This window comes from Staurois parvus, unplaced genomic scaffold (genome assembly GCF_062004578.1).
Source record: "Staurois parvus isolate SC_StPar_1 unplaced genomic scaffold, SC_StPar_1.0 ptg000783l, whole genome shotgun sequence".
NCBI lineage: Eukaryota > Metazoa > Chordata > Amphibia > Anura > Ranidae > Staurois > Staurois parvus.
This window is the reverse complement of record NW_028318579.1, coordinates 238,756-263,406: the sequence shown is the minus strand read 5'-3', so window position 1 is coordinate 263,406 and position 24,651 is coordinate 238,756. Positions and strand designations below refer to the sequence as shown.

Here is a 24,651-nt window from a genome sequence, read left to right as displayed (position 1 = left end):
GTTATAAACTAATTTGGGTTGTTTATTTTTTACTAAAAAGATAACTGAATACATTTTGGCCAAGATTTAGGAAGAAAGATTATTTATTTGTAAAAAAAACACTTTTTTCAAAATTTTTGGACTTTTTCATTTATATAGCAAACAAAATAAAAATCCCAGTGGTGAATAAATACCAACAAAATAAAGTTTTATCTGTCTCAAAAAATGCTAAATAATTCATATGGGTACAGTGTTGCATGACCGCGCAATTGTCATTCAATGTGTGATAGCGCTGAAAGTTGCAAATTGGCCTAGACAGGAAGGGTGTAAAAGTGTCCAGACTTGAAGTGGTTAAGTATACCAAATTATCTGTTGACCCTCACATGTACCACAGGTTGTAGATATTAACAGGGATTCTCGAAGGACGGTTACACATGGGCTGAATATCAACCAGTTCAACAGAAACCAGCTGACTTTCGGCCAGTGAGTACGGCTGCCTTTCCATCAGAAGCCGATCTAAGGACTGGCTTTTGTTGAAGGGGACATGCACTGTGTTCCAGGGGGAAGGGGGGCGGGTTGGGGTTTGTGACCATTCCTCTTGTGTACCCAGCTTCAGACCCCAAAGTTATTTCAAGGGTTAAAAAGTTTGAGAAAAGCTACCTTAGGAGGACACAAGCATATAATAGACATTCTTATCGGCATTTGATATCTGGGTCAATTGTTGCTAAAACCAGGAACAGTAAATTACTCAGTTTCTGCTACTTAGAACAGCCTCTATCAACTACGGTGCCCAGGCGCCCTGGGGTGCCTTGGGATTTCTCCAGGAGTGCCTTGGCAAAATGCCTAAAAATTGCCCCAAATCTGTATACAAGCCAGTGATGGCACAAGCCTGCCTTTTAGTTACACAAAGCCACAGGTTTCCATTGTGCGCCATCACAACCTTCTAATGTCAGCATCCTGACAACTAATGACATCATTTGATAAGGAGGATGTCAGCTGCCTGCACAGCATCCTAGTTTGACCCTCCCCATCAGTGCTGGGGTCACATAGGTTTTCACATTTTAGAATGCGGTAGCCTTTTAAAATTATGGACAGTTTGGAGGCACTCCAATTTAGAATGGGGTGCCTCAGGACCAGGGGCGGACTGACCATTTGGAAACTCGGGCACTGCCCGAGGGCCCGGGGTCAGTAGGGGGCCCCATGAGATGCTCCTGGTACCTTTTTCATAGGTTTTTTTTGAGTTTGGGCAAGGTCACAGGGGCCCCATGATCCCCTATTGCCCGGGGGCCCCATGAGTTGTCAGTCCGCCTCTGGAGATGACCTTATGAAATCTTCACCGACTGTCACCAGGATGAATGGGCAGCGTGAAGGGAGCCATTTCATTGCAGTCTAAAAAGGAAAAAAGGCCAGAAGATAGGGACAGGGTAGGGGTGCTTGAAACATGTTAAATTGGCAGCATAGTGGAATGTTTTCAAACCTGGATTGACGCACAGTGCGTAGAACTCCCCACATTTATGCTGGTCACACTCCTAGCAGTTTTGAAGCTTTTCTTCTGTTTTCAGACAAAGCAATCCATCATGGTTTTATTTGTTTTGTAGATAAAAGCTACCAATCAGTACAGACCAGGGGCGGACTGACCGTTTGAAAACTCGGGCACTGCCAAGGGCCCGGGGTCAGTAGGGGGCCCCATGAGATGCCCCTGGTACCTTTTTCATAGGCTTTTTTGAGTTTGGGCAAGGACACAGGGGCCCCATGATCCCCTATTGCCCAGGGGCCCCATGAGTTGTCGGTCCGCCTCTGCTCAGGACTGTCCATAATTTAAAAGGGTGCCTCGGGACTGTCCATAATTTTAAAGGGTGCCTCGGGACTGTCCATAATTTTAAAGGGTGCCTCGGGACTGTCCATAATTTTAAAGGGTGCCTCGGGACTGTCCATAATTTTAAAGGGTGCCTTGACCGATAAAAGGTTGAGAAACACTGATTTAGAAAACAATCAGAAATCAGAAGTTGCCATTACATAAGTGAAGATGTGCACACACAGAAATTGCAAGGAAATCCACTTCTGAACAGAGAAGTCTTGTGGTTTGAGTTGCATCCAGAAATGTTGAGGGGAAGTTAATCTTAATCATAAAATCACATCATAAAACAGTTAACAAGCAAGAGGGAATCCTAAAGCTGACTCACCTGTCAATCTGCACACTCTAGGCAGGATTTCTCCCGCATGTCTCTACTTTCAGTATACATGTACTTTTCTCTTTTTTTCAGGAATTGTGATAAAAAAATATCACTGCATTGCAGCTACAGGGTGACTGGAATTTGTGTAGCTTTTATTTTAAGCAGAATTTTAAATAATTACAATTGTGTGACCCTCCCTAGCTGATGAAGAATATAAAGTTCAATGAAGCGATGATTACACAAGGTATTATTTGCATTACTCCATGGTATCACACAAGGGATGGGGGTCTGCCGCTCTGCCCTACATTGCTGGAAGGTGGACAGACACTCCTACATCATTAGGTACAATGCAGTGTCCACTGGTCCTGCATTGTGAGTGGTGATGTCAGCAACAAGGATGGTGAAAAGACCAGTTGAGGCTCATCAAAAACAGTAGCTTTGATCCCAATGTCAAAATCAGATTCACCAGGGAGAAAGACTGCTGAACCATAGATTGAGATTAGTAATAATCCATTTTATATACAGTTAGGTCCATATATATTTGGACACAGGCACAATTTTAGTTTCTCAGGTATTTACCAAAACATATTCAAGCTATAAAGCTATGCCCCAAACTACATCACCGACCTAATATCCAATTACCACCCATCACGCACACTCCGCTCCTCTCAAGACCTCCTTCTACCTAGTTCCCTGGTCTCCTCCTCCCATGCCCGCCTCCAGGATTTCTCCAGGGAATCACCCATCCTCTGGAACTCCCTACCCCAATCCATCACCTACTCTCCTCTCATTTAGGCGCACCCTGAAAACCCACCTCTTCAGGGAAGCCTACCCCACCCCCTGCTAATTGCCGATCCCAAATGGGTTGGGCTGTCCTGGGCCAGGGAGAGGGGCCCGGGTATCAACAGAGTACCATAAATCGTCAATAGTCATCCAGATGAATATAAATCATAAAATTAAAATAAAATAATATAAAATGTATAAAGATGGTAAATGACACATTATACCTTAAAAAGTGCAGCTTATAAATACAATAGTAGGAAAAATTTAAAATTAGTTGATATTAACATTAAACTGATCGTCGGATGTATACAATGTATATAAACTATATATACACATACAAAAAAACTGTATACTATGTATATGGAAAATATATAAAATATATATACATCCATAGACACAGAGGAACCCACACAATTGCATGAACCATACATTGTCCATTGTTCGGGCTTCCCCAGCCTTGGTTTGGAGCTGCACGACCTTGGATACTCCGGTGGTTGCTTCTCTGGAGGTTTTAATTCCATCTACTCACCACCGGCCTGGTCCCGGAGCGCAGGAGAAATCGCTTTTGGTTTATTGTCTTTCTCCTCTGTACCACTATCCCCTCCCTCCTAGATTGTAAGCTCCTCCTGTACCACTATCCCCTCGTGTATCACATTGTGTTGTTATTGTTCTGTCACATGTTCTGTCCCCCTTTGTAATGTACAGCGCTGAGTGAACTGTTGGCGCTTTATAAATACTGTATAATAATAATAGTTATATAATGGATATGGGATGAAAGTGCGCACTCTCAGGTTTAATTTGAGGGTATGTACATCCAAATTGGAGGAAGGGTTTAGGAAGTACAACACTTAAGAGTACCCATCCCCTTTTTCAAGGGACCAAAAGTATTGGACAATTGAATCAAAAGCGGTTTCATGGCCAGGTGTGGGCTACTCCTTCGTTATTTCTTCATCAATTAAGCAGGTAAAAGGTCTGGAGTTGATTCTAAGTGTGGGATTTGCATTTGGAATCTATTGCTGTGAACCTGTATCATGCATTCAAAGGAGCTGTCCATGTAAGTGAAACAGGCCATTGTAGGATTCAAAAATGAAACAAATCCATCAGATCAGCAACATTAGGAGTGGTCAAATCAACAGTTTGGTACACTGAGGAAAGAAGAACGCACTGGTGAGCTCAACAACATAAAAAGGCATGGACGTCCATGGAAGACAACAGTGGTGGATGATCGCAGGATCCTCTCCATGGTAAAGAAAAACCCATTCACCACATCCAGACAAGTGAAGGACACTCTCCAGGAGGTGGGCGTATCATTGTCAAAGTCTAATATCAAGAGAAGACTTCACAAGAGCAAATACAAAGGGTTCACCACAAGGTGCAAACCATTCATAGGCCTTAAGAATAGAAAAGCCATATTAGACTTTGCCAAAAAACATCTAAAAAAGCCAGACCAGTTCTGGAAAAGCATTCTTTGGATGGATGAAACTATGATGAATCTATACCAGAATGACAGGAAGAAAAGTGTGGAGAAGGCTTGGAACAGCTCATGATCCAAAGCACACAACGTCATCTGTAAAACATGGTGGAGGCAGTGTGATGGCATAGACATGCATGGCTTCCAGTGGCACTGCGTCATTGGTGTTTATTAATGATGTGACAGAAGACAGAAGCAGCCGGATGAATTCTGCAGTGTTTACAGATATACTGTCAGCCCAGATTCAGCCAAATGTAGCAAAGATGATTGGACGGCGCTTCACAGTACAGATGGACACTGCAAAAGCAACCCAGGAGCTTTTGAAGGAAAAGAAGTGGAATATTCTGCAACGGCCGATCAATCACCTGATCTCAACCCAATGGAGCATGCATTTCACTTGCTGAAGGCAAAACTAAAAGCAGAAAGACCCACAAACAAAGAACAACTGAAGACAGCTGCAGTTAGAGCCTGGCAAAGCATCAAAAAGGAGGAAACCCAGTCTTTGGTAATGTCCATGGGTTCCAGACTTCCGGCAAAACATCAGATAGGAGGAAACCCAGTCTTTGGTAATGTCCATGGGTTCCAGACTTCAGGCAGTCATTGCCAGTAAAGGATTCTCAACAAAATATTAAAAATGAACATTTTATTTTTGATTGTATTCAATTGTCCAATCAATTTTGGTCCCTTGAAAAAGTGGATGGCTACTCCACTTCCAATTCCTAAACCCTTCCTCCAATTTGGATGTACATACCCTCAAATTAAACCTGAGAGTGCACATTTTCAGCCCATATCCATTATATAACTATAGCTTGAATATGTTTTGGTAAATACCTGAAAATAGCAAAAATTGTGCCTGTGTCCAAATATATATGGACCTAACTGTAACTCTGCAGAACTGAAGCAAAGTATTTTTTGCCAGTGTCTCAATGTTCTTCAAATTCTGTGCCACAGAAAGTGAGAAATTAATTATTTCCAATGCAGATAAGACTACAAATAAAGAAAAAAACCCTTCTATCCTCCTCTAAAGCAATAAAAAAAAAAAAGCTTTTGGTTAACATGTTGGTCTGTAAATTGCAGAGAGGAAAGTGCAGACCGGAATCAGATCATCCATGCTCTCCTCTTTCATTTGGGACGCCAGTGCAGGCACTCCTGCTACCATTCCAATTTGCAACTTTAGTCAGTGTGCATGTAAATTAAACAAAAAGGACAGACATTTATATATAAACATTAAAAACCTGTTTAGAGTTTTATCATTTAAACTTCACATGGATTAGACAACGGATTAGACATCTGCGTGGAGCTTTGTGTAAGGTATGTTCGGTCATGTACTTACTCCCAGAGCACACTTAAAGCATTCCTTATCAAATCTGTAAACCGGTGAGAGGATTTCGAAGAACTTCAGGATGCTTTCTTCCCGGTTCAGGTTGGCAAACTGGCGGAAAGTCTGCTGGATCAGCTTCCGAAGTGATTTTGCCTGTACGTGACAAATAACATGGAGTCCATAACAGTGTGACATACAGATACTTCCTCCTCAGCTAGCAATGTATTCAGGATACTAGGAAAGTGCTAGGTAGCCACAATGACATTCCATCTAAAAATCAAAGGAGCCAGATGGAAAATTGATGACCAAACAGTTGCTGCAACGTATCTGATGTAGCCACTGTATGGGTGCTGGCTGTCAGAATACAAAAGACCGGGAAAAGAGGTTTGTACATCAATGCTGTTCAGCGAAGATGAGGAAATCAATAGAATTATCTTGTGGCCAACTAAGGAGTGGCAGCGTGCCTGTTCCATGCATAGTTATTGGCTGTTCACTGTTCTGTCATGTTGTCACAGAATGTCTAAAGCAAACTCTAATTTATTTATTTCAGGTACTTGTATAGCGCTGTCAATTTACGCAGCGCTTTTTACATTTATATATTGTACATTCACATCAGTCCCTGACCCTCAAGGGGCGTACAATCTAAGGTCCCTAAGTTACATTCATACATACTCATACTAGGGACAATTTAGACAGGATACAGTTAACCTACGAGCATGTCTTTGGAATGTGGGAGGAAACTGGAGTACCCGGAGATAACCCACGCAGGCACAGGGAGAACATGCAAACTCCAGGCAGGTGGTGCCATGGCTGGGATTTGAACCCACGACCATAGTACTGCCAGGCGGAAATGCTAACTATTTAGCCACTGTGCTGCCCACTCTAATCTCAATCTACAAGACCTAAAATCATGAAGGGAAATCTTTAAAATATTTAAAGATGCCCATAGATATCACACGTCCATGCATAAATGATCAGACCAAAGATATGAACATTTGTCGTTTTTGCTTTTAATAGACTGTTCCTTCTAAGAGTAGGAGGCCAGTGGTCATGCGTAGGAGTCACATACATAAGACTGTCACTCAGTTTGGCCATCAAGTATTCTCTTTTCTCCAAACTTTAGCTCATTGACACCCCTGGTATAAAACTGTGAAAACCTGTTCTTCATACCTATATGGACTTGTTGGACAAACCATTCCAAAACCATGGTCATTGACATACAGCTAATCTCCCTCACCCCCCACTATGGCAGCTATAAAAGTCTCTACTTTTTTAGAAGGCTTTCCCCCAATAATTTAATGTTTGAGTGTGGGTGTTTGTGCCAAATCAGCCTAAAGAGCATTTGTGCTCCCAAAAACGTTCATTGGAGTGAAGGTCTGGATTCTGTACAGGCTGCTATGCTTCTTTCACACAGGCGCACTACAGTGTACATCCAGATGAGGGCCCTGTTTTCCAGCTTGGAGAAGCACAGGTATTCCATGCAAAGTCATCCAAGCAGTCCCACTTGTGTCAACTGGGACACAGCTGCTGCTCCCAATTTGACAGCCGTTTAGATGCGGGTGCATGGCATCAAACACTCACTGTCTGCATTTGGGGACACGCACCTGCACCAACAAGGATGTCAAATTTGGAGCAGCGGCTATGTCCATGCAGCTGCTGCATCCCAAATGACATGAATGGGACTACCTGCTTGGGAATGCATACACCTGTGTATACCCAAGCTGGCTAACATGGCCCTCACAAGGATGTTCACTTAAAGTGGTTGTAAAGCAAGAGGTTTTTTTTTCCCTGAATACATTCCCTGCATTAAGGTAAAAAATTCCCCTTTATTTTTTTTTATCACTGCCCCCACCTCCCTATCAGGGGTGGACTGACAACTCATGGGGCCCCCGGGCAATAGGGGATCATGGGGCCCCTATGTATTTGCCCAAACTCAAAAAAGCCTATGAAAAAGGTACCAGGGGCATCTCATGGGGCCCCCTACTGACCCCAGGCCCTCGGGCAGTGCCTGAGTTTCTAAATGGTCAGTCCGCCCCTGCTCCCTATATAATTAACGGAGTCCTGTCTCGATCCAATGCTGTGCCCATCTGCAATGGCGCTGGTCTCTGTTCCTCTACTTACAGGACACAGAAGCAGCGGAGGGAGCCATTGGCTCCAGCCAATCAAATCCTGTGCAGAGGGAGCTGGGGGCAGGGCTAAGCCAGGCTGCGTGGGTCTATAGACACACAGTCTGGCTCAGAAGAGAGCCCACAAGTGTGCTGCCATAGCAAATGGCTTGCTATGGTGGCACACACAGAAGTGGAGAAGTCAAGCAGTAGCTAAATGTATAGCACTTCCGCCTAGCAGTACTGGTGTCGGTGGTTCGAATCCCAGCCACGGCACCACCTGCCTGGAGTTTGCATGTTCTCCCTGTGCCTGCGTGGGTTTCCTCCGGGTATTCCGGTTTCCTCCCACACTCCAAAGACATGCTGGTAGGTTAATTGGATCCTGTCTAAACTGGCACTAATATGTGTATGGATGTCAGTTAGGGACCTCAGATTGTACGCCCCTTGAGGGTTAGGGACTGATGTGAATGTACAATATATATGTAAAGCGCGGAGTAAATTGACGGCGATATATAAGTACCTGAAAGAAAGAAATAAGTCAAGAATGCGGCTCTGTGCAATACCCAGAGCATGTAAGTATAATAAGTTTTTAAGGGCTCGTTCACACTTAACTGTTTTTCCAACTCTTGTCAAACGCCCCTATAGCGTTTGACAAGCGTTGGTCTGGCGTATGTGGAGCGTTTTTTAAACGCTCCGCAAACGCCGCATGCGCGGTTTAGCGGTGGTTGCTAGGCATTTGCAAAGCGTTAAAAAAGCCCCACAAACGCCTATAATGAAGTTTGAATGGCGTTAATGCTCCGCAAAACGCCCTGCAACCGCGTTGCAATCGCACCGCAAACGCCGGCCGGGCGTTTGTGAAGCGGCACCATAGACTTGAATAGGAGGCTTCAACTCCTCCTGACTCTACCAGAGGCATCCGTTTTGCCACGACGCTAACGCTCCCGTGTGAATAGCACCATGTGCTGCAATGTGCAGAATTTTAACAGGCGTTAAAAACGCTTCCCAAACGCCTGTCTGCCGCTTGCAAATAAGGCTAGTGTGAACGTAGCCTTAGAGAAAAACAAAATTAGCCTTTACAACCACTTTAAGTACACCTGTGTAATGAGGCCTTAAGCAGCCCATAGATTATGTAATTTTCCTTCCTTCCACCACAGGTGTTGATGGAGGATCCCTCACACAGCGCTTTTGTGTTACGGGAGCCTTCCCAGCCGGCAGAACACAATGGTCACACCTGGGCATTATAGTCGCCAGCAGAGAGCGCATTAAAAAAACCCCAATAGACTGGTGGCTGCATTCAAGTTGATGGATGAGAACAACCAGCCTGTCCACAGATGGATCGAATCTTGGCTGGTCCCTGCTGAAGCGGATGAAATTTCGATCCATCTTTGGTCGGATTTAGAGTTTCTCCTCACTAACCTTTTTAAACCATGCATTTGTGGATCTGACTTTCTGTACCTTAACGTCATTATCGGGGGGGGGGGGGGGGGGGGAACGACAACTTATTTTTGGTTGTGTAGTTTCTCCAGTTTCTTCACAGCGAGTTAACTTTACCAAATACTTTCACATCTGATCTACATATAAATATTATGAAGGAATTTTAATGTGTTAAAGTCATTATTGCTCACTACATCTACATGCTGCGTTGCCTGCCTTGTCGCGCTGCATGGCAATTGAGCTTTACTGTTCATCTCCCTCAAAGCAGATCTGTCCATCTGCTCAAGCTGATTAAAAAAAATGTTTTGTGGCTTTTCCTTTAATCCCAGCGGTAGCTTTGCAGAGATGCTGCAGGAAGCCACTGGAGGGAGAATGCACAGAACTGAAACGAAATACAAATCATTAAACAAGTGAAAGTCACAAACATAATTACTCGGATAAAAGCCACCCAGATTTTGTCCTTGCTGAAAGCAGAAAATAGCTTCCCAGCTCGTCGCTCATGGCAGTGGTCAGTGAGTAGTCACTTTCACACATTCCATCTGTGTTCTGACACGTCGATCTAACAGAAAGCAGGATGGGTAGAAACTTGCCTATACCAGGCTGTTCACTCCCGCCATTGAGGGTCAATATACGCTTTGGAAAGGGTCGCAGGATGGGTAGAAACTTGCCTATACCAGGCTGTTCACTCCCGCCATTGAGGGTCAATATATGCTTTGGAAAGGGTCGCAGGATGGGTAGAAACTTGCCAATACCAGGTTCACTCCCGCCATTGAGGGTCAATATACGCTTTGGAAAGGGTCGCAGGATGGGTAGAAACTTGCCTATACCAGGTTCACTCCCACCATTGAGGGTCAATATACGCTTTGGAAAGGGTCGCAGGATGGGTAGAAACTTGCCTATACCAGGTTCACTCCCGCCATTGAGGGTCAATATACGCTTTGGAAAAGGTCGCAGGATGGGTAGAAACTTGCCTATACCAGGTTCACTCCCACCATTGAGGGTCAATATACGCTTTGGAAAAGGTCGCAGGATGGGTAGAAACTTGCCTATACCAGGTTCACTCCCACCATTGAGGGTCAATATACGCTTTGGAAAGGGTCGCAGGATGGGTAGAAACTTGCCTATACCAGGTTCACTCCCGCCATTGAGGGTCAATATACGCTTTGGAAAGGGTCGCAGGATGGGTAGAAACTTGCCTATACCAGGTTCACTCCCACCATTGAGGGTCAATATACGCTTTGGAAAAGGTCGCAGGATGGGTAGAAACTTGCCTATACCAGGCTGTTCACTCCCGCCATTGAGAGTCAATATACGCTTTGGAAAGGGTCGCAGGATGGGTAGAAACTTGCCTATACCAGGTTCACTCCCGCCATTGAGGGTCAATATACGCTTTGGAAAGGGTCGCAGGATGGGTAGAAACTTGCCTATACCAGGTTCACTCCCACCATTGAGGGTCAATATACGCTTTGGAAAGGGTCGCAGGATGGGTAGAAACTTGCCTATACCAGTTTCACTCCCACCATTGAGGGTCAATATACGCTTTGGAAAGGGTCGCAGGATGGGTAGAAACTTGCCTATACCAGGTTCACTCCCGCCATTGAGGGTCAAAATACGCTTTGGAAAAGGTCGCAGGATGGGTAGAAACTTGCCTATACCAGGTTCACTCCCGCCATTGAGGGTCAATATATGCTTTGGAAAGGGTCAAAACGCTTCGAACGCAGCTATATTTATTACTAAATTACTGAGGTGATTGTAGCCGTATTAGTGCATTTGCGACAGAAACAACTGAGTACTGTCCGTGATACTTTTTTTATTTGCACTAACATACAATTTTGAGGACAAGCTTTTGGGGAGTGTCCCCTTCAAGGTCCAAGCAGTACTATACCATATATACCAATATAGTACTGCTTGGACCTTGAAGAAGGGGACACTCCCCGAAAGCTTGTCCTCAAAATTGTATATTTGTGCAAATAAATAAAAAAAAGTATCACAGACAGTACTCAATTGTTTACATTACTCAGTGAAAATGTTTAAAGTAAAACAGCTAAATACATTTTTTAACCTGATAAAAGATTTCTATTGTTGTACAGCACGGCCCTGTCTGGCATGGCAGGAGGCCTGATTTTCTCTGCTGCATTTAACCACTTGCCGCACCATCACAGTAGATATGCAGTTGGACACAGCATGATTTTTTCAGCAGGTCCCGGCCAATGATTTATGACTGAGACCTGCTGATCGGCTGTTTCCAATCACAGCCAAAACATATCCCAAGCTTTGAACATCTCACGGAGAACTGTTCAATCCATCAAAATGGAAAGAGTACGGTACAACTGCAAACCTACCAAGACATGGCCGTCCACCTAAACTGAAAGGCCGGGCAAGAAGAGTGTTAACCAGAGAAACAGCCAAGAGGCCCATGGGAACTCCGGAGGAGCTGCAGAGATCCACAGCTCAGGTGGGAGAATCTGTCCACAGGACAACTATTAGTCGTGCACTCCACAAATCTGGCCTTCATGGAAGAGAGGCATGAAGAAAGCCATTGTTGGAAGAAAGCCATAAGAAGTCCCACTTGCAGTTTGTGAGAAGCCATGTGGGGGACACAGCAAACATGTGGAAGAAGGTGCTCTGGTCAGATGAGACCAAAATTGAACTTTTTGGCCAAAAAAGCAAAACGCTATGTGTGGAGGAAAACTAACACTGCACATCACCCTGAACACACCATCCCCACCGTGAAACATGGTGGTGGAAGCATCATGTTGTGGGGATGCTTTTCTTCAGCAGGGACAGGGAAGCTGGTCAGAGTTGATGGGAAAATGGATGGAGCCAAATACAGGACAGTCTTAGAAGAAAACCTGTTAAAGTCTGCCAAAGACTTGAGACTGGGGCGGAGGTTCCCCTTCCAGCAGGAAAACGACCTGAAACATCCAGCCAGAGCTACAATGGAATGGTTTAGATCAAAGCATCTTCATGTGTTAGAATGGCCCAGCCACAGTCCAGACCTAAACCCAATTGAGAATCTGTGGCAAGACTTGAAAATTACTGTTCATAGACCATCTCCACCCAATCTGACAGAGCTTGAGAGATTCTGCAAAGAAGAATGGGCAGAAATGTCCCTCTCTAGATGTGCAAAGCTGGTAGAGACATCCCCAAAAAGACTTGCAGCTGGAAATGCGGTAAAAGGGGGTCCTACAAAGTATTGACTCCGGGGGGCTGAATACAAATGCCGCCACACTTTTCAGATATTTGTAAAAAAAAATTTTGAAAACCATTTCTCATTTTCCTTCCACTTCACAATTATGTGCCACTTTGTATCGGTCTATCACATCCAATCCCAATAAAATACATTTACATTTTTGGCTGTAACATGACAAAATGTGGAAAGCTTCAAAAGGTATGAATACTTTTTCAAGGCACGGTTCCTGTCAGTGGTCATAATGTTATGGCTGATTGGTGTATATGAAACTATTTTACCTGCCAAACGATTTCTAACTCTGTTCGGCAAGTCAAATACCCCTGCAACCTTGCTTAGCTATAATGTGGACAGCGTTACTGGCCTGGTGACAGTGCTACAGGTCAAAATAACAAAAGTAGTAAAAAAAAACAAAAAAAAACACATTTAATAGCAAAACACTAGAAAAAAAAAATTAAAAAAAGGCCTTTAAAGCTTGTAATCAGCCAGACAAAAGGCTATCAAAAGAATGAACCCAATCCACACCGTGACTAACACGGCTCACACCCTTTATTAAAGGATACAAAGGAAACTGATAAAAGCTGCCTGATAATTTGTGAAGGGAAGAGTGGCTGGTTCCAAGAATCTTCTCTATTAAACAGTTTAAACAGACAGAGGAGTCTCCAGGTCTAAAATGCCTGGAAATTGGTCTGTGCATGGGCATATTTATTACTAAATTAAAGAAGTCTGCAATATCCATATAACTTAACCTAATTAGGCCTCATTCACACTGCCGTAAAAAAAAATGCATTTGCAGGCGTTTTACATTTGTGGATCTGAACACAGCTGCATTGTTTTCAATGGAGACATTCACATACAGTAGATGCGTAAACATGCACTGTGGTGTTCACATGTCTTAGGACGTATACAAGGCAGATGCAGATATTGGAAAAAAATGAGCACCGACCCAATATTTAATGGGGCAGCACAGTAGCTAAGTGGTTAGCACTTCCGCCTGGACATCAGTTCAAATCAAAACCACGGCACCACCTGAATGGAGTTCGCATGGTCTCCCTGTGCGGGTTTCTTCCAGGTATTCCGCTTTCCTCCAACACTCCAAAGACATGCTGGTAGGTTAATTGGCTCCTGTCTCAGCTGGTCCTAGTACACTGGTGGATACACCTTCTGATTTTGTCAGTTTTGGTTGATATCTTTACTTACTCCCTTGTTTTTTCATTCTAGACATCAGCTATTCTATGCAAATGGTAAACAAAATATAACATATGATACAAGTATTGAGTTAATTTGAGCGGATTTACTGAAAATGATCAACAGAAAACTAGCTGGTGAACATGTGAGGAATTTTTGCCAATTTTCATTTGTATATTATTGTGTACTCCAAAGACAAGCTGGTAGATGAATTGGTTCCTGTCTAAATCGTGGGTGGCACAGTGGCTTAGTGGTTAGCACGTCTGCCTTGCAGTAAATGGGTCATGGGTTCGATTCCCGACCATGGCGCCTTCTGCATGGAGTTTGCATGTTCTCCCTGTGCTTGCGTGGGTTTCCTCCAGGTGCTCCGGTTTCCTCCCACACTCCAAAGACATGCTGGTAGGTTAATTGGCTCCAGTCTAAATTGTCCCTAGTATGTGTATGTATGAATGTGAGTTAGGGACCTTAGATTGTACGCCCCTTGAGGGTTAGGGACTGATGGGAATGTACAATATATATGTAAAGCGTTGCAGAAATTATTGGTGCTGTATAAGTACCAGAAGAGTTTTACACAAGTATAACTGATCGTTAAAAAGGAACATTTGTGCTATAAAAAACAAAAACAAAAGCATGCTAAATAAGATCAGTAAAAATTCTAGTCCCGTGTGAATGTAGCCGTACTGTTTGAAGACGATCAATACTCATCTCTGCTGGAAATGCTCCCTTAACTCATAACACAGATATAGAACTTTACCTTCACAGAATCCAGCAAACTCTTCGGGAAGAACCTCTTCAGACCAACATCCTTCCTGAAAGACATAAGTCATAAATCATTATAAACTAGAATATTAGTACGTGATTGACTGCTTAAACTGTATGATATTTTAAAGTGTTACTAAACCCACAACAGTACAATCAGTCTGTAGATGCAGTAAAGCATGCTTGTTATACTCACTGTGGAACCTAAGGTGTTAATCCTCTGCATTCTGTAAAAAAGCTGGTTGATCCTGTCTTCTCTGATCCTGCCCTTCTTCCAGTGTCCCCCTCTTATCTCCTGATAAGACATATCGTGTGGCGTTACTCTGCACATGCTCAGTTTGGTGTGTATTGCTATAGAGGTTTGTTTTTTTGGGGGAGAGTGCATGTGATCAGCACAGGGCCAATCAGCACTGTCCAGATAGAGGTCGGGAGTTCTGCATTCTCCTAGAGAAAAATTAAAAAACTCCTTCTACAAGCTTTAACCAGTGCTCTGCTGGACACTGATAGAAGTCACAAGACTGCTATATGCTTCTGATGAGAAAGGGTATTTAGCGGTTTATATTTACTAAAATAATTACACTTCCAGGTTCTGTGTACTGTGGGAGACCAAATATAGTGAATGCAGGGTCCGGGGAGACCAGATCTAGTAAATGCAGGTTCCGGGGAGACCGGATCTAGTGAATGCAGGTTCCGGGGAGACCGGATCTAGTGAATGCAGGTTCCGGGGAGACCGGATCTAGTGAATGCAGGTTCCGGGGAGAGCGGATATAGTGAATGCAGGGTCCGGGGAGACCGGATCTAGTGAATGCAGGTTCCGGGGAGACCGGATCTAGTGAATGCAGGTTCCGGGGAGACCGGATCTAGTGAATGCAGGTTCCGGGGAGACCGGATCTAGTGAATGCAGATTCCGGGGAGACCGGATCTAGTGAATGCAGGGTCCGGGGAGAGCGGATATAGTGAATGCAGGGTCCGGGGAGAGCGGATATAGTGAATGCAGGGTCCGGGGAGAGCGGATATAGTGAATGCAGGGTCCGAGGAGACCGGATATAGTGAATGCAGGGTCCGGGGAGAGCGGATATAGTGAATGCAGGGTCCGGGGAGAGCGGATATAGTGAATGCAGGCTCCGGGGAGAGCGGATATAGTGAATGCAGGGTCCGGGGAGACCAGATATAGTGAATACGGGGTCCGGGGAGACCAGATATAGTGAATGCGGGGTCCGGGGAGACCAGATATAGTGAATGCGGGGTCCGGGGAGACCAGATATAGTGAATGCGGGGTCCGGGGAGACCGGATATAGTGAATGCAGGGTCCGGGGAGAGCGGATATAGTGAAAGCAGGGTCCGGGGAGAGCGGATATAGTGCATGCAGGGTCCGGGGAGAGCGGATATAGTGCATGCAGGGTCCGGGGAGACCGGATATAGTGCATGCAGGGTCCGGGGAGAGCGGATATAGTGAATGCAGGGTCCAGGGAGAGCGGATATAGTGAATGCAGGGTCCACTTTTTCATACTTTTCATGGCCATTGCATCTGGGGGAGAGGAGCAAGGAGGATTGTGGATATGCAGATGTTGTCACATTCCCTTTCCATTCGGAGTTTTTTAAAGCGATATACGCCAACCATGAGAGTGGGAGGCATGGAAATTTGGTGAGTGCACACCCAGAAGGGGGAACGTTTTTTCTTCAACACGTGGTGATTTCGGTTTTGGGAAGTAAATAGAAGACAATCATGATGGAATGAATTTATGGACTTTAAAATCAGTGTTTTATTAAGTTTATAATTTGTCACTTTAAAGATTGATTCTTGTTCACAGCACCACAATCACTTTAGGGTTCGTTTATAGTGTGGTTTATCTAACACACATTTACATACTCCTTCTCATGACAGGTTCTCTTTGAAGCCGAACTTCAGGATCAGCAAATATTGTTTAAAGTGGAGTTCCACCCAAAAGGGAAAGTTCCGCTTTAAGCCTTTGTCTCCCGCTCCTCATTAAGGATTGGCACCCTTTGGAGAGCGGGTACCCGAACTTGACGGGCACCCGCTCTCACTTCCGCTGCGATCGCCTTAGGCAATCGGAAGCGGAAGTTGTCGTCCTCCCTCCCTGTAGTCTTCTGGGACACGTGACAGGTCCCAGAAGACTATGGGGCCATTCACAAAGTGCAGCGCTTCCTGCACATGCGCAGTGGGCACTCGGCTGTCAAGCCACAAGCTGTCACATCCAGGTGCCCACACTGAAAATGCTAGCGCCAGGGAGAGAAGACGGCGGGTGAAACCAGCCATGGTGAGGACACCACGGGACCAAGGGACAGGTAAGTGGCTGTATTTAAAAAGTCAGCAGCTACAGTTTTTGGAGCTGCTGACTTTTTTTTTTTTTTTTTTAGGTGGAACTCCGCTTTAAATACAAGAGATGTGAATTTTTACTCCAATATCGGTGTGCTTTGTGTATTTTTTTTCCAGATGTGTGCAGTAGTCCAGTGTGAGACTGTCTTCCTGTAATAAAGACCGCTGACTGCTGCTGGGTGACTGGTCTCGTCTCCACCCCCCCCCCCCCCCCTGTAGTTTTCTGCAGGCAACCTGTAGTGGGTGGGGCTGCGGGCTGCTGAGCCCCTCCCATAGCTCTGCTTTCTGCACAGGCTATGTGCAGCAAAGTGATGACGTCGCAGCTTTTTTTTTTTGCAAGTAACATCTCTGTTTGCAAAGGTATTTGCTGCACACCAAGTGGATTTTAAATCCTTTATGGCTACTGGGGAATATATTTTAATTAACGTTTTTGTTCCCAAAGTTCAGCTATAAAGCAGGCAGCTAATAAATCCCATCAGTGAAACGGAGAGAGATTCCAGTTATTTATCAGTGTCCTCCCGCTGCTCTGTCCTGGGTGTCATTAGTAAGGGGCTGCAGGCGATGGCTTGGGCTGAGGGCAGCAGAGATGGATGGCTCCCTTCATGTACTCTAACATGTAGTGATGTGTCAAGGTATTTGGCCAACAGCTCGGCACCTCTCTGCAGGTATTGGACGTCGTTAAGTGACAATTTAAATGCACAATTCCATTGACTGGGTCAGCAGGCAAATGACTGCGTGTAATCACTCACAATCCACACTTTTAACATTAGGTATGGCAGCAATGGATTGTGGGTAGTGAGCTATGTGTTTTACAACATTCAGAAATACATTTTTGGAAAAGAAAAACACCCTGAAATTTATGTTTAAAAGTGTTCATTTAAAGTATTACTAAATCCCAGACCCTGCATTCACTAGATCCGCTCTCCCCGGACCCCGCATTCACTAGATCCGCTCTCCCCGGACCCCGCATTCACTAGATCCGCTCTCCCCGGACCCCCCATTCACTAGATCCGCTCTCCCCGGACCCCGCATTCACTAGACCCGCTCTCCCCGGACCCCGCATTCACTAGATCCGCTCTCCCCGGACCCCGCATTCACTAGATCCGCTCTCCCCGGACCCCGCATTCACTAGATCCGCTCTTCCCGGACCCCGCATTCACTAGACCCGCTCTCCCCGGACCCCGCATTCACTAGATCCGCTCTCCCCGGACCCCGCATTCACTAGACCCGCTCTCCCCGGACCCCGCATTCACTAGATCCGCTCTCCCCGGACCCCGCATTCACTAGATCCGCTCTCCCAGGACCCCGCATTCACTAGATCCGCTCTCCCCGGACCCCGCATTCACTAGACCCGCTCTCCCCGGACCCCGCATTCACTAGATCCGCTCTCCCCAGACCCTGCATTCACTATATCCGGTCCCCCCGGACTCCGCATTCACTATATCCGCTCTCCCCGGACCCCACATTCACTAGACCCGCTCTCCCCGGACCCCACATTCACTAGACCCGCTCTCCCCGGACCCCGCATTCACTATATCCGCTCTCCCCAGACCCCGCATTCACTAGATCCGCTCTCCCCAGACCCTGCATTCACTAGATCCGCTCTCCCCGGACTCCGCATTCACTATATCTGCTCTCCCCGGACCCCGCATTCACTAGATCCTCTCTCCCAGGACCCCGCATTCACTAGATCCGCTCTCCCCGGACCCCGCATTCACTAGATCCGCTCTCCCCGGAACCCGCATTCACTAGATCCGCTTTCCCCGGACCCCGCATTCACTAGATTTGCTTTCCCCAGACCCCGCATTCACTAGATCCACTCTCCCCGGACCCCGCATTCACTAGATCCACTCTCCTCGGACCCCGCATTCACTAGATCCACTCTCCTCGGACCCCGCATTCACTAGATCCGCTCTCCCAGGACCCTGCATTCACTAGATCCGCTCTCCCCGGACCCCGCATTCACTAGATCCGCTTTCCCCGGACCCCGCATTCACTAGATCCGCTCTCCCCGGACCCCGCATTCACTAGATTTGCTTTCCCCAGACCCCGCATTCACTAGATCCACTCTCCCCGGACCCCGCATTCACTAGATCCACTCTCCTCGGACCCCGCATTCACTAGATCCGCTCTCCCAGGACCCTGCATTCACTAGATCCGCTCTCCCCGGACCCCGCATTCACTAGATCCGCTCTCCCCGGACCCCGCATTCACTAGATCCGGTCTTCCCGGACCCCGCATTCACTAGATCCGGTCTTCCCGGACCCCACATTCACTATATCCGATCTCCCCGGACCCCACATTCACTATATCCGATCTCCCCGGACCCCGCATTCACTAGATCCAGTCTCCCCGGACCCTGCATTCACTAGATCTGGTGTTCCCGGACCCTGCATTCACTAGATCTGGTCTCCCCGGACCCTGCATTCACTAGATCTGGTCTCCCCGGACCCTGCATTCACTAGATCTGGTCTCCCACAGTACACACAACAGAAATGCAATTATTTTAGTAAATATAAGCTGCTAAATGCCTTTTATCATCAGCAGTTAGAGCAGTCTTGTGACTTCAGCAGAGCACTGGTTAAAGCTTGAAAGAGTTTTCTTTCTACTCTAGGAGGATGCAGAACCCCTGACCTCTGTCTGGACAGCGCATATTGGCCCTGTGCTGATCACATGCACTCTCCCAAGGAAAAAAACTCTCTAGCAATACACACTAATCTGAGCATGTGCATGTTGCTACGGGTTCAGTGTGTCTTATCAGGAGATAAGACATGGACATTTGAACAACGAGGAGGATCAGAGAAGACAGGATCAAATGGCCTTTTTACACAATGCAGAGGGTTAACCCCTTAGATTCCACAGTGAGCATAACAAGCATGCTTTACTGCATCTACAGACTGATTGTACTGTTGTGGGTTTAGTAACACTTTCAATGCCATGTGATTTATACATATACAGTGGATATAAAAAGTCTACACACCCCTGTTAAAATGTAATGTTTCTGTTATGTAAAAAAAATGAGACAAAGAAATAATTTCAGAACTTTTTCCACCATTAATGTAATATATAATCTATAAACTGTACAAATCAGTTGAACAACAAACTGAAATCTTTTAGGTGGAGGAGAGTAAAAATAAACTGAAATAATATGGTTGCATAAGTGTGCACACCTTTAAACTAATAATTTGTTGAAGCCCCTTTTGATGCGATTCCACCACTCAGTCTTTTTGGGGAGGAGTCTATCACCATGGCACATCCTGACTTGGCAATATTTGTCCGCTCTTCCTTGCAAAAACACTCCAAATCTGTCAGATTGTGAGGGCATCTCCTGTGCACAGCCCTCTTCAGATCAACCCACAGATTTTCCATCGGATTCGGGTCTGGGCTCTGGCTGGGCCATTCCAAAACTTTCATCTTCTTCTGGTGAAGCCATTCCTTTGTTGATTTGGATGTATGCTTTGGGTCGTTGTCATGCTGAAAGATGAAGTTACTCTTCATGTTCATCATTCTACCAGAAGCCTGAAGGTTTTGTGTTAATATTGACTGGTATTTGGAACTGTTCATAATTCCCTCTACCTTGACTAAGGCCCCAGTTCCAGCTGAAGAAAAACAAGCCCAAAGCATGATGCTGCCACCACCATGCTTCACAGTCAGTATGGTGTTATTTTGGTGATGTGCAGTGTTGTTTTTGCACCAAAGATATCTTTTGGAATTATGGCCAAAACGTTCACCCTTGGTTTCATCAGACCACAACACATTTTGCCCACATGCTTTTGGGAGATTTAATTTGTGTTTTTGCAAAATTTAGCCGGGTTTGGATGTTTTTCTTCGTAAGAAAAGGCTTCCGTCCAGCCACTCTACCCCATAGCCCAGACATATGAAGAATACGGGAGATTGTTGTCACATGGACCACAGCCAGCACTTGCCAGATATTCCTGCAGCTCCTGTAATGTTGCTGTAGGACTCTTGGCCGCCTCCCAGACCAGTTTTCTTCTCATCTTTTCATCAATATTGGAGGGATGTCCAGTTCTTGGTGATGTCACTGTTGCGCCATATTTTCTCCACTTGATGATGACTGTCTTCACTGTGTTCCATGGTTTATCTAATGCCTTGGAAATTCTTTTGTACCCTTCTCCTGACTGATACTTTTTAAAAATAGTGGGCTGCACAGTGGCTAAATGGTTAGCACTTCCGCCTGGCAGTACTAGGGGTCGTTGGTTTGAATCCCAGCCACGGCACCACCTTCCTGGAGTTTGCATTTTCTCCCTGTGCCTGTGTGGGTTTCCTCCAGGTACTTCGGTTTCCTCCCACACTACAAAAACATGCTGGTAGGTTAATTGGCTCCTCTCTAAATTGGCCCTAATATGTGTATGTATGAATGTGAGTTAGGGACCTTAGATTGTACGCCCCTTGAGGGTTAGGGACTGATTTGAATGTACAATATATATATATGTGTAAAACGCTGTGTAAATTGCACTATATAAGTACCTGAAATAAATAAAATAAATAAAAATGAGATCCCTCTGATGCTTTGGAAGCTCTCTGCGGCCCATGGCTTTTGCTGTAGGATGCGACTAAGAAAATGTCAGGAAAGACCTACTAGAACAGCTGAACTTTATCTGGGGTTAATTAGAGGCACTTTAAATGATGGCAGGTGTGTACTGACTCCTATTTAACAGGATTTTGAATGTGATTACTTAATTCAGAACACAGCTACATCCCCAGTTATAAGATGGTGTGGACACTTATGCAACCTCATTATTTTAGTTTTTTATGTTTACTCCCCCCCCCCCCCCCCCCCCCATCCTAAAAGATTTCAATTTGTTTTTCAATTGAGTTGTACAGTTTATAGGTCACATTAAAAGGTGGAAAAAGTTCTGAAATTATTTATCTTTGTTTAATTTTTTTACATCACAGAAACCTGACATTTTAATAGGGGTGTGTAGACTTTTTATATCCACTATAAGTAATGTACAAATACTGACAATAAAAAACTGTATTTGTTCTACTGACTGTAAAGGACAACATGTATCATGTGAATAGATCCAAATGAGAAGAGCTGGATTGATGAGCACATGCATAAACAAGCAGCTTGGGAGCCTAATGTGGCCTCCAGCAGCTTCCCATGAGCTATCCAGTACCTGTCTAAAGACGTGCTGTACTGAATACTTCTATTTAAAGGAGAACTCCAGGACTAATCCTATTATCCATAACGCCTTCTTAGTTAGAATTGAGCTCAAATTCAAACTGCATTGCTTCTGCAACCATCAAATGATGTTATATTTACATGCTCTGTGTAATGGTTTGTACAGAGCAGCACTGATCGTCCTCTTCTCGGGGCCCCGACCAGTGCTACTGGCTCCTCCCCCTCGATCAGTGCCCCCAATAGCAAGTCACTTTGTAAAGGGGCAATGGTGCGTGCTCGCTCCTGAACCCGATCTATGTGTCCATAACACACAGAGCTGTGGCTCGGCCCCGCCCCCCACTCTCTCTTCACTGGCTGTGACTGACAGCAGTGGGATCCAACGAGAGGAGAGACTTGGGACAACCGCGGCTTCCTTGCACATCGCTGGATCAAGAGGAGGCTTAGGTAAGTGTTTGGGGGGGGGGGCTTGGGGGTAGCAGGACACAATTTTTTTTTTACCTTTATTCAACCTTTACAACGACTTTAAGGTGTATATGTCAAGCAAAATATATTTTTTTTGTAGCTTTAGATATAAAGAAAAATAGAGCCCCTGTTGGGCTTTCACTGTTATTTGAGGTTCTGTTAAAGATATATCCCTTCATTTCAGCCTGAAAATTTTTCCCAGAAAGGTCTCTAAGGCAAGCCATAGGTGACATGATTTTCTTTCCTGCAACCATGGGCTTCAGGAAAGAAAATCGCTTGATTTCCTCACCAACACAGTAGTGATGATGGAGGAAGCCCGCCTGCAGTGCTCTGTCAACAGGGAGCCTTCCTGGCTGGCAGAAAACAATTACTGCTAATGGCTATAGCTGCCGGCAGTAATCGCATGCAAAAATCTGACAGGCTGGTTGTACTGAAGTCGATTGACTTCAGAACAACTAGCCTGAATTACATGGATCGAATCTCGGCCAGTCACTGCTGAACCGGTCAAGATTTGAACCCTGTATGGCCGACTTAAAGCAAAACCTTTATACATTTGTATGCACATAGCTGTTTACTCCTCTTAATGGTGATATTTCTGCTAATTCATTGCATTGTCAACTTATCAAATACCATCTATATTTAGTGATGTAAATGAGCTAAATAAAGGGAAGGGGCTGCCATTGCTGTCTTTCTAAATAATCTGTCTGGTATTAGTACTTTTGCAGATCTGGAAAGTTGGATGTCCTTATCTGCATAATTGTTCCAGAGAAAGTCAAAGCAATAGATCCACAGAGTCTAAGCCAGGCCATACGAGTGGGTGGAATGAAGAAAAAAAAAAATAATTTGATTACTCCATCAACAGATTCTTTGTTGATGGGGGAATCCCTCCCATGTAGATAATGTATTCTAACAGCCGGGATATTTCCCCGCTGTCAGAACACAATGATCAGTGTTGCCGACTACGGCCGGCAGCACTGATTGTGCAATAAAAAAAAAAAAAAAAAAAAAAGGACAGGCTGGTTGTAAAGCAGTTCGAGAGATTGACTTCTATACAACCAGCCTGCCCATAGACAGGTTGAAAAGTCAGCAGGAACCAGCGGAATTTCGCTCCATCTATGGCTGGGTTAACCCAGGCAAACGCAGCGTCAGGAGTAGAGAATGGAAGTCTCCATGTTTTTCCCACAATTATCCTTTAACAATCCAAATGAAAGCTCAGACTGGTGCATTGTGTGTTAGTACATGTCATACGCTCTAATAGGGAATGAAAGAAGCTGCAGTGTCTCAATTATGGGAAAAATCTGTGGTAATACCTAAATATAATAACATCAGATCAGCAGCGACACTTACTCTAACACTTCATAGTTTGATTTCTTCTCCAACGCATTCCCTCTCATCTCCGCATACGATCGCCTGCATATAGAAAATGAACACTGTTAAAGATAAACCACGGCCCAATAAAAAAAAAAAAACGGAAAAAAAAAACAGCACTTCATTTTAAAATGATAATCTATTGAAATATCAGACCAAAACACTTTACATACACAATACCGCCAAAAGTATTGGGCCGGCCCTCCAAATCATGTGATTCAGGTGTGCCAATCACCGCCATGGACACAGGTGTATACAATCATCCCCTAGGCATGCAGACTGCTTCTACAAACATTGGTGAAAGAATGGGTCGCTCTCAGGAGCTCAGTGACTCCAAGCGTGGTCCCGTGATAGGTGGTCACCTGTGCAATAAGTCCATCCGTGACATTTCCTGGCTACTAAATATTCCACGCTCAACTGTTAGTGGGATTATAACAAAGTGGAAGCAACTGGGAACAACAGCAACTCAGCCACCAAGTGGTAGGCCACGTAAAATGACAGAGCGGGGTCAGCGCATGCTGAAGCGCACAGTGCGCAGAAGTCGCCAACTGTCTGCAGAGTCAATAGCTAAAGACCTCCAAACATGGCGTTGCCTTCAGATTAGCACAACAACAGTGCGTAGAGAGCTTCATGGAATGGGTTTCCATGGCCGAGCATCTGCATCCAAGCCTTACATCACCAAGTGCAATGCAAAGCATCAGATGCCGTGGTGTAAAGCACGCCGCCACTGGACTACAGAGCAGTGGAGACGTGTTCTCTGGAGTGACCAATCACGCATCTCTGTCTGGAAATCCAATGGACATGTCTGGGTCTGGCGATTGCCAGGAGAACGGTACTTGCCTGACTGCATTGTGCCAAGTGTAAAGTTCGGTGGAGGGGGGATTATGCTGTGGGGTTGTTTTTCAGGGGTTGGGCTTGGCCCCCTAGTTCCAG

The 24,651-nt window shown here is 45.2% G+C and overlaps 1 protein-coding gene across 16 annotated transcripts in view; it reads right to left on the bottom strand.

Moving 5' to 3' along the window:
• PTK2 (protein tyrosine kinase 2) overlaps positions 1 to 24,651 on the bottom strand; it is a 473,957-nt gene that overhangs the window by 253,880 nt on the left and 195,426 nt on the right. For all 16 annotated transcript variants that reach the window (XM_089654639.1, XM_089654641.1, XM_089654642.1 and 13 more), the window contains exons 6-8: positions 23,698 to 23,760; positions 14,400 to 14,454; positions 5,741 to 5,881 (exon numbers count right to left, since the gene is read on the bottom strand). In XM_089654639.1, the coding sequence (XP_089510765.1) occupies positions 5,741 to 5,881; positions 14,400 to 14,454; positions 23,698 to 23,760 (259 nt within the window). The remainder of the gene's footprint in view (positions 1 to 5,740; positions 5,882 to 14,399; positions 14,455 to 23,697; positions 23,761 to 24,651) is intronic.